Source organism: Anomaloglossus baeobatrachus, chromosome 11 (genome assembly GCF_048569485.1).
Source record: "Anomaloglossus baeobatrachus isolate aAnoBae1 chromosome 11, aAnoBae1.hap1, whole genome shotgun sequence".
NCBI classification, from domain to species: domain Eukaryota; kingdom Metazoa; phylum Chordata; class Amphibia; order Anura; family Aromobatidae; genus Anomaloglossus; species Anomaloglossus baeobatrachus.
Genome location: NC_134363.1, coordinates 108,447,492 through 108,458,626, shown reverse-complemented (window position 1 = coordinate 108,458,626; position 11,135 = coordinate 108,447,492). Strand labels below are relative to the sequence as shown.

Below are 11,135 nucleotides of genomic sequence, written 5' to 3'. Positions count from 1 at the left end.
CACAGATGGGCAGGTAAGCTGAGGTCATAAAAGTCAGAAGCCCATTTTTAGACTTGGTCAGTACTGAAGGGCATACTTAAGTGGTGGTGCTGCCCGTTTGTGTACCATCTTATACTGGAGACCCTCCCTCCATAAATTCGGACGTCACATTTATGGAACGAGTTTAGTAAGTTTAATATTTATCACTTTAATTTTTATGTAATTGTCTACAATGTATTTGTATTGTTCCCCTTTTGTAACATCTTGTATATTTTATAAATTGCCTATTTTCAGATTAAATATGTAAAATGTAATAGCTTCATTCCTCTTGCTCTATATATGATCCCCGAACCCAAAGAGCCTTTTGCTATCTGGAACGAGTGTCCGAACTACCTGTAAAAAGTTCGGTAGTGGCAGCGAAATTATTGTTGTGTAGAATTATTGGGGTGCTACCAGTAAGAGTATGGGATATTGGGATATATTTATATATATATATATATATATTCCATTAGCGGGAATCGGTGATATTACCCATGCTGGGAGACCTTCAATATTTGGCATTAGTAGCTCAACAGGCTCATTTACTTATTGTCCGGCAGTACTGAAATTGACCTGCTGACAAGAGGGCGCTAGAGAGCAGTCTGATTGTGACAAATTGGTGGACAGCGTGTGGATCTTGCGAGATTCCACCCAGCTGTTCATGACAATAAGTTTTCTTTAAACATATAGTGGAGAAATATTTGAAGACTTATTGGTCTAAAGTTTTATTCATTGTATAATTTACTTTTGACATTGAATTTAAAGAGGACATTTCATGAGTATCAGATTGGTAAATTGGCCATATCAAGGAATATTTAGTCCAGACTGAGTAAAAAAAGTTTTTATTTCTTACATTTTTTTTCTATACACAGGTGAGATAATAATTTGTACAGTTTAGCCTAGAATTTATTCCAAGTTCAACTGGGTGTTACTAGACATTTGTTTCTGGGGGCGTGTTCTTCTTCCCCTCTATGAGGTTGACTAATTGCAATGGCTCAGTTTGAGGATTTGATCCAGTCACCTGCGCTGCTTGGTCGGTTCCACTGTCTACAGAGGTATTGCCTTTTCGTCCCGGTCCAAATGCTGATGGTTGCAATCGTCTTTGTTCTCCTCTTTTGGTTCGCTCCTCTCCAGGTGTTTGTCATTTTCCTGTTTTGGTCTGCCCTATCACCTTCTAAGTTGGTTATTATATGTTCATATTTCACTGCACTTCCTTATTGGCTAAACCTCAAGATGGACTTGTGCTTAGGAGTTCCAGAGCCCATTAGCTAATTGATTTATCTTATTGGGTAAACACCAGTTTAGTTCCTACAGTGAGTCAATTTGTTTTCCTACACAGCCCCTTTTCTTTTCACCTCTTTTAGTTTTTTTTGTCAGTTTTACTTAATCCACTTACGTCTGGCTCTCTTCATGTCTCCTTCTCTACCTTATATGAATGTGTTTCAGTTTTCTCACTTTGGGTTTTTATAGCTTCCTGCACACTTTCCTCTCCCTTGTTAGCAGTTTGTTGCAGGCCATCGATTTGGTCCTTCTGAGGTACGAGAAACCCTTTGACAGCCTTTTAGCGAGTCAGGTTGGGCGTGTTGTTTGAGTTGTACATCTAAGGTCTCTCCAGTCTTTAGAGGGACAACTTATATGCAGGTGCGGCATCTCCCTGTCGTCAGACTTTCCTTTTTCCGTTACCTGTGTGTGAGATTGACAAAAACAAGAAGGAAAATAGGGGCATATCCAGACTCTTTTAATTAATCATAAAAAACTTCATATGCCGCAGGTATTCAGAGATCTGTGTGTGAGAGTGTTTACATTAATTACAGGCAGCAACACACAGTGGAAAATAGAACATGCCATCCTCTCCTCCTAATGTATTCAGCTGCTGTGTAGAGATACCTCAGAGATGAGATGTATCATTACAACATTTTCAGATCTCACTACATTGGCATTCAGTGTGGGGGAAGGGTGAGAGCTGACAGCACTGTTATGAGATCTGGAGGTGTTTGTAATGATATATAACTCTGATATATGATATCTGATATATAATGATATATAACTGAATTATGTATCATTACAAATACTTTGAGATCTCATCTCACAGTGCTGTCAGCTGTCACTCTCCCCACACTGACAGCCATGAGATGTCATGTAGAAGTGTTTGTAATGATAAATATCTCAGCTCTGATGAATCTCCACAGAGAAGCTGCAGCTATAAATGAGTAGAGGAGAGGAGGGTGTGTTCCTTTCTCCCCTGCACACTGCTACCTGCTTTTGATTGATTTACCACATGCAGGGGAAAAGATATCTGCCCCTAGAGAGAAATCTCTGGTAATGCCCCACTGAACTTTGCATAAAATATAGCCTAAGCTTTAAAAGCTAATATTTGTGCAATGGAGATTTAGAAAGAAAATAAATTTTTACATTTTTCTCAGCTTGCTATTACTCCATGATGTGGCAGTTTTCCATGTTCAAAATGGTGAAAGGCGCTCTTTAAAGCCCCTTTAAAATGTCATCAAAGTGGCAATGTGAAAGCATCCTCCTTTTCCTAAATGTGATTAATCGCAATAATGTATTGTGCACTGATGATTTTGTTTTAACAGAGAGTACTTCCAGTCCGTCCATTAAGGAAAGATGCAAAATTGGAATGAAGCTAGAATATCCCAGTGGATATGCGATGAAGAATATGTGGTACCCAAAGGGATGCAGTATGATTGCATATGAAAACCTGACAGAGATATTAGACACATGCCTTAAGAGGAAGTTTATTTACATCTTCGGAGACTCAACTTTAAAACAGTGGTATTACTACATGGAGAGCAAACTAAAAAGTGAGTTTTTATTACAATTTGCAGCCATGGTAAAAAAAATAAAGGGAAACAACTCCTTTAAGGCTGTACAAAAACAATATATATACCTTTATTTGTAGAGAAATTGACAGATGAGTACATAGACACCAAAAAAAATAATTAAAACCATCCAAAGATAAGAAAATTACAGGTTCTTTTTTTAAACTATGGCTTAAAACCACCCTACATGGTTAATAATTATACAACAAAAACAAACCTCAGGCAATAGAGTCATACATCAATCCAATACATACATATATGTAACAAATACATGTGCAATATTGCAATAATAACAAAGTGCAAATAGTGGTGAAAAATCGCAGTATATCTACAGTGACAGACATACAGTGAAGTGATCAAAAAATTAACAAACTAAATATGAGAAATAGTATTGAGCATCTATAGAAAGCCATGTAGAGACTCCTAGCCATTCATATCCCCATATAAAGTTAGCTTTCGCAGGGGAACGGTATTGCCTGAGTTTTGTTTGTTGATTATTATTCATGTGGGGTGGTATTTAGATCTAGTTTAGCTTAGAATCTTGTACCTTCTTATCTTTGGATATTTTTAATTATTTTTAAATGTATATGTATTAGTATGTGGATTTCTATATAAATAAAGATCAAAATATAGTTTTTCTTTTACTAGATGTGCAGCGTTTATTTATATGTTTTTTTTTAGCTCTTGCCACTATGAATTGAGAACTGGACATTACTAGAGATGGGCAAATCTGCAAAGATTTGGGATCAGTGGGTCTAACCGGATATATAAAAAAACAACCAGGTTCGGGTCCAGAATGAATCCCTAATATCTTCGGGCACGACACTCCCCAAATAAGTCTACGGGGACGTGAATATTGTTCTTTAAAATGGTGGTAGAAAGGGCTAGGAGAATTACAGCATGAGCATTATACTTACCAAGTCTCCAGAGCAGCTGTAACACTACTTCTGGGGCCACTCATTACCCTCATATATATTACTGCTTCCTCTGCCCACCGGCAGTCCCGGTGTCTCTGATTGGTTGTAATCAGACAGCACCCCCACCCTGTGTGACAGCGAGTTTGTTTGCTTGGAATCCCACATGCTGTCAGCATCTCCATAGTGGTGTAAAAATAAATAACTAAATAAATTGGTGTAAGTCCCCCATATTGTGTTATGAAGCACAGATAGAGCATATGGCTGAAGGCTGCAGCCCCCAGCCATTTGCTTATCTTGACTGTGTATCAAAATAAGAGGGACCCCATCTGTGTTTTTCAAAAAATTATTTAAATAAATACATTTACAATAATGGCATGCGATACCCCCCAGTTTTGACACCCAGCCATGATAAAGCCAACAGTTAGGGGCTGATGTTCTTAGGCTGGTTATTGAGCTCTCCTCAGCCTAAAAATAGCAGACTGCAGTAGCCCAGAATTGTCTCTTCCAAAAGATGTGACACTCCCGGCATTTTATCCAGCTCATCCCAATTGCCCTGGAGTGGTGGCAATCAGGGTAATATATTTGATCAATTACAGCTCACAGCTGAAATTAACCCCTAGGTTAGTAATGGAAGGTGTCTATGAGACCCCCCCCATTACAATCTCTAAGTGAAAAGAGATAAATACAAACACAAAAAAATCCTTAATTTGAAATAAAATACAAAAAACACTCTCTTTAACCCCTTAATTAACTCCCAAAAGACCTAGGTCCAACTTAATCCACACAAGGTCCCACAACGATCCTGGCTGTGCTACATCCTGCAGTTGCAGTGCATGGGCACAGAACATGACCCCGCGCTGCGGTTGCAGGCAGTGACTGACAGCCGCAGGTGTGAGTGGTGACATCACTGAGTTTATGTGCAGTCACAGCTGGAGGTTACCACATGTGACTGCAAGTAAACTGACCTCAAGTCACCCCATTGAACTCAGTGACCTCACTTCAGGTGAACGGAGTTCAAACAGACGTGCATCTCGTAGCAGAAAACTGTGGGGGTTTTTGCCAATAGATGCAGATTTGATGCTCAAATTTATGCACCACATTCCTGCATCAAATCCGCACCTTCTTGATGCGATTTTTTGTGAGGAGATGCAGATTTGGTGCAGGAATATGGTATATAAATTTCAGCACCAAATCTGCATCTCTAGGGAAAAAAGCACAAAAATGGTTTTGATGCCGTTTCGGTGCAGTTTTCTGCCAGGAGATTATTATTATTATTATTATTATTATTTATTTATAGAGCACCATTAATTCCATGGTGCTGTACATGAGAAGGGGGTTACATACAAAATACATATACAAGTTACAGTAGACAGACTAGTACAGAGGGAAGAGGGCTCTGCCCTTGCGGGCTTACATTCTATAGGATTATGGGGAGGAGACAGTAGGTGCAGTGTAGATTGGGCGGCAGCTCCGCACGGTGGTCAGGCGGCAGCTCCGCACGGTGGTCGGACGGAGATGCAAATTTGATGCAGAAATCTGGTGCAGACAGAAACTAATCATGTGCTAAATAGTTGCAAGTCAAATTTATGTATGAGATAGCCAAGATGATTGTTTACAAAATGAAGGTAGTCTCACACTCAATGCTGTAGTGGTTGAGGAGATATGGAGCCTCAAAGTCAAAAGTTCATAACTAGGGATGATCGAATACCTAAATATCCGCCTTCGCGAATATCTGACGAATAAGTCAGCACTAGTCGACTATGCACGAATGTACGATGCGCAATATAAGTCTATGGTAAACTCGAATAATTTCACGTTGGACTTAACGGTGAGCTGTGGTGACTGAGGAAAAGGCTGAAATGGATGGGAAAAGGCACAAACAGTATGCGCACAGCCTGTAGAAGGTGCCTGACTGCATTTCTAGTGTCTTGGAATAACGTGGTCAGAGGAGCACACGGCTTTAACGTAGTCGCCAGAACAGCTCTCAAACCAAATCACTCTCTCTCTCTCTCTCTCTCGTACATTTCCAGGCTGTCAGATCCTCTGACTCCCGATCACATGAATCCAATGCCCGCCCATAATCAATGAAAATGAAAGTATCGGAATGGATGTTGTTTTATCCATCGGATACCGAATGGTGCGAATAGCCTGTTATCCATCGGATACCGAATGGTGCGAATAGTCTGTTATCCATCGGATACCAAATAGTGGCAAATGCATTTTCTCATCCCTGTTCATAACATTGTTACCTTTTTGCTGTTCACGGTATTAGATCAATAAAAATATAATTAACAAATACAGTAAGTTAAAAGGTTATTCTGATCTCCAAGATTCTATCCCAATATATGTAATATAGTTCTCCTTATTTAGCTATGTTGTTTACCTCATGTGCAGGGCATTACAGTAGCTTAAGGTTATTTGCTACTGGTCGTAACCATGGATACATAAGCTGCTACAATGCTCTGCACAAAAGATAAGTGGCATAAATAATCAAGAAAATTATACTACATTTCTAATTGAAGGTATTTGCTATTATTATTATTATTATTATTATTACACTACTACTTATTGGAATAGGATCTAGGAACTAGGAAAATCCCTTTAGGGAAATCACTAGAATCTATACTAAATATAGTATTGACTTTACAATAAACAACATCAAATATTGTAACATCTATCTATCTATATACTATACTTTTCAGCACTCCAAAACTTCAATCTTTATGAAGACAATTGGTCACGTCAACTTTTAATTCTGGACCTACAGCGGAATATGAAAATTACTTGGAAGAGGCATACCTTCCCTTTTATTACCACCTCATATGGATCGTGGAAAGAGGAGCGCACCATTGCTCGTGAGATTGACTTAATAAGAGGTGATACGCGGACTGTGATCATACTGAATATTGGAGTGCACTTCAGATCCTACCCCATTAATTACTTCATTAAGAGACTATACAATATACGTCGTGCTATAGAGCGTCTGTTCCGCAGAAGCCCTGAAACTAAAGTCATAATTAAGACTGAGAACATAAGTGACATGAAGAAGGATTATGAATGTCTCAGTGATTTTCATGCTTCTATACATTATTTCATTATGGAAATTATCCTTAAAGGCCTCAATGTTGGCTTTGTTAATGGCTGGGACATGACCAATGCTTTTGATGCAAAGGATGTTCATCCTCCAGAGAAGGTTATTCTGAATGAGGTTAAGATGCTAATGACATATATCTGTTAAAAATTGTGCAAGGACAATGTGGCTAAAATAAAAGTTTATTCTGGTATAGGGGTGTACATATCAATTTTATTTATAAGTACATAATAAAATATCTCTGGATTCTCTTGTTCTGGTAGTGGTGCAGGGTCTGGGAACATAACTCCGTGACCATAGGCAAAATAATATGAATATAGTCAGTGTGACATGGAAGCCCTGTTATTTATCTTGTTATACAAAAATAAATGTGTAAAAGGGTTGAAAAGTGGTTCACTCCCCGCTCACAAATATCACAGACTATAGTTACATGAATACACATTGCGGACAATCTAACTATTACAGACTGTTAATGTTTAATTATTGTTCATATCTGTTTTTATCTATAATCCAATGTTGATTACTATGTGCTTATATATATACTAGAAGGTGGCCCGATTCTACGCATCGGGTATTCTAGAATTTACGTATTGTGTAGTTCATGTATGATTTTTGTTATATATATATATATATAGAGATGTTGTTGTGTGTAGTTACCAAGTGTTTGTGTAGGCGCTGTACATGTTCTGGGTGTTGTCTGGGTGTGGCGGGGGGTGAGAGCGGTGTTGTATGTGTGTTGCGTGTGTTGCGTTGTTTGTAGAGCGCTGTGTGTCTGTAGCGTTGTGTGTGTGTGTTGCGCGGTTTGTGTGTGTGTGGTGTGTTTTGGGGGGAGGTATGTTTTGTGCAATGTGTGTGTTGTGCGGTATGTGCGTATATTTGTGTGTGCCGCGGTGTTTGTGTGTTGGGTGTTGTGTCTGTGCAGCGTTGTCTGTGTGTGTGGGTGTCTGTGTAGGGCAGTTGTTTGTGGTTCCCAGTGTGTGTGTGTGTGTGTGTGTGTGGTGTGTTGTGCAGTGCGCGCGTGTGTGTGTGTGTGTGTGTGTGTGTGTGTGCATCAGCCTCTCTTCTCTCAGCCTACCTCTCCCAGCCTCCCTCCTCTCAGCCTCCCTCAGCATCAGCCTCCCTCTCCCAGCCTCCCCAAGCATCAGCCTCCACCAGCATCAGCCTCTCTCCTTCCAGCCTCCCCCAGCATCAGCCTCCGCCAGCATCAGCCTCTCTCCTTCCAGCCTCCTCCAGCATCAGCCTCCCTCTCCCAGCCTTCCCCAGGATCAGCCTCTCTCCTCCCAGCCTCCGTCCTCCCAGCCTTCCCCAGCATCAGCTTTCCCCTCCCAGCCTCCCTCAGCATCAGCCTTCCCCAGCATCAGCCTCTCTCCTCCCAGCCTCAGCCTCTCTCCTTCCAGCCTCCCCCAGCATCAGCCTCTCTCCTTCCAGCTTCCCTCAGCATCAGCCTCCCCTTCCCAGCCTTCCCCAGGATCAGCCTCTCTCCTCCCAGCCTCCTTCCTCCCAGCCTCCCCCTCCCAGCCTCCCTCAGCATCAGCCTTCCGCTCCCAGTCTCCCCCAGCATCAGCCTCCCCATGCATCAGCCTCCACCAGCATCAGCCTCTCTCCTTCCAGCCTCCCCCAGCATCAGCCTCCCCTTCCCAGCCTTCCCCAGGATCAGCCTCTCTCCTCCCAGCCTCCTTCCTCCCAGCCTCCCCCTCCCAGCCTCCCTCAGCATCAGCCTTCCGCTCCCAGTCTCCCCCAGCATCAGCCTCCCCAAGCATCAGCCTCCACCAGCATCAGCCTCTCTCATTCCAGCCTCCCCCAGCATCAGCCTCTCTCCTTCCAGCCTCCCTCAGCATCAGCCTCCCGTTCCCAGCCTTCCCCAGGATCAGCCTCTCTCCTCCCAGCCTCCTTCCTCCCAGCCTCCCTCAGCATTAGCCTTCCCCTCCCAGTCTCCCCCAGCATCAGCCTCCCCAAGCATCAGCCTCCACCAGCATTAGCCTCCACCAGCATTAGCCTCTCTCCTTCCAGCCTCCCCCAGCATCAGCCTCCCCAAGCATCAGCCTCCACCAGCATCAGCCTCCCTCGTCCCAGCCTCCCCCTCCCAGCCTCCCCCAGCATCAGCCTCTCTCCTCCCAGCCTTCCCCATGATCAGCCTCTCTGCTCCCAGCCTCCTCCAGCACGCCGTGCTCCTCTGCCGACACTCACACACCCGATCGCATCCACTCACACACACCCGATCGCATCCACTCACACACACCCGATCGCATCCACTCACACACACCCGATCGCATCCACTCACACACACCCGATCGCATCCACTCACACACACCCGATCGCATCCACTCACACACACAGACACTGACGATATCGCACATACGCGCTTATACTCACAACATCCGGAGGTATCACATGCTTCTGGCCATGTGATCCTCCCGCAGGTCCTGGAAGCTAACAGCACAGTATCGCCGCCGAGAAGGAAGCGATATCCCAGGATGTTGTGAGTATGTGGATGCGATGTGATGTGTGTGTGTGAGTGAGTGTGATCTGATTTGTGTGTGTGTATGTGTGTGCTGTTATGTGTGTGCTGTTATGTGTGTGTGCTGTTATGTGTCTGTATTTTCCGCAGCTGCAGGACCTTGATGTGTGGATGCGATGTGATGTGTGTGTGAGGTGTGTGTGAGAGTGAGTGTGAGCCGGTGTACACTGGTAACTATGATACACATCGGGTAACTAAGGGACCTTAGTTACCCGATGTGTATAATGGTTACCAGCTTTCACGGCCTCCGTCAAGATCCCAGCATCGCAAGGTTATGTCTGGCGCTGCCGGGATCCTGACGCAGCCGGTGTAGAAGCAAGCGATATCCCAGCATGTTGTGATGTGTGAGGTGTGTGTGAGAGTGAGTGTGAGAGTGAGTGTGATCTGATGTGTGTGTGTGTACTCACCTGGGAGTCGCGGCTCCGTGTCAGTTGGGCCAGAGCGAGCGTGCATTGCGTGAGGGGGGCGGGGCCTGCAGAGAGCCGGGGCGAGAGGCCAATCCGTGTGGGGGGGCGGGGCCATGGCGAGCCCAGCGGCCAATCAGCTTTGTGTCACCGTAAGGACACAATTTCAGACAGACAGACAGAATAAGGCAATTATATATATAGATGGTGTAACAGCTGTGCAACAAATCCAATGAAATGCCAGGTAGGCATTGCAAGGGATTTCCTTTCCTTACATTGATAGATTCTCTAGAATTGCCACTGGTCTTGTCACTCTAGGAAGTACCAAGCGAACGGGAAGGGAAACCCTGTGTCTAGGGAAAGTGAAGATGGTGACCCCTGACCAAACCAACTACTGGTCCCTGGGGTCCCTCACAACCCTAAATAGGTTCTGCACCTATGCGCCAAGTCGGATACCTGGCCCTAAGTATCCCTAGTGCTGGGCCCTAAATAAGGAATGGATAGGATGAGCTCTTTGCGAACCCCACTAAACAACTATAGAAGACACAAGGGGGATGCACAGGAGACAAGCATGAACTACTTATCCACAGATGACACAGGTAGAAGTTCAACAAAGTTTTCAGCAATGATACCACAGAGGAGTACAAGCCACCTGCTTGCAACCTAGGCTTGAATTAACTGAATAATATCACCAGCCACTAGTCCAAGGAAGGAAGGGGTATTTAAGTATCAAGGGAATACTGATTATCAACGGCTGAGTGGAAGTCGAGCTCCTGCTAGGTCTAAAAGGGGAGAGATGACTCCAGCAGGAAACCTACTTACACCAATGAATACGGGCAACAGGAACAACAGAAAGTCAGGGAGCATTCTGTGCAAACAAACGCTGTGACCTTCTATGGCCAGAAACCACACGACTGACACAGCCGTGATAGGTCTTACATATACAGACAGCAAGCTGCTGAGAAGCATGAGCAATGTCTGAAGTGATGTACACAGAGTGTAAAGAAATGTCACACTTTCATTAGTATTAGGATTAAAAAAGGAAGAGAAAATATTCATAACCTAATGAAAGTTCCCCACCAATTTTTTTTTATATTAAAATGAATCCATTTATTTAGGAACAATTAAAATCTGAGAATGTGACACTAAAAATTGAAAGGAGACATTTGACTTTACGCATTTTGGACTCCCAAAACAGGTCCTTATTTATAGGTAAAGTAATGAATAAATGGATGACATTTCGACAAAGAGTTTATACAGGAAAGGAGTAACATCCCAACCTAAAATTCAACTGTGAATGGATGGTGACATTAACACATGAATTCCATACGGAGGAAGAGTAACATTAAA

The 11,135-nt window shown here is 43.2% G+C and overlaps 1 protein-coding gene across 3 annotated transcripts in view; it reads left to right on the top strand.

The window, feature by feature from the left end:
- LOC142256092 (NXPE family member 2-like) overlaps positions 1-7,185 on the top strand; it is a 340,673-nt gene extending 333,488 nt beyond the window's left edge. For 2 of the 3 annotated variants that reach the window (XR_012727480.1, XR_012727482.1), the window contains one exon: positions 6,475-6,554. Coding sequence is in view for 1 of the 3 variants with exons in the window: in XM_075327612.1 (XP_075183727.1) it covers positions 2,654-2,837; positions 6,475-7,010 (720 nt within the window). In the remaining 2 variants the exon portion in view is untranslated. Of the gene's footprint in view, positions 1-2,614; positions 2,838-6,474 lie in introns of those variants that run through there. The other variant, XM_075327612.1, reaches the window with a different exon arrangement.
- Positions 7,186-11,135: the final 3,950 nt, after the last annotated feature.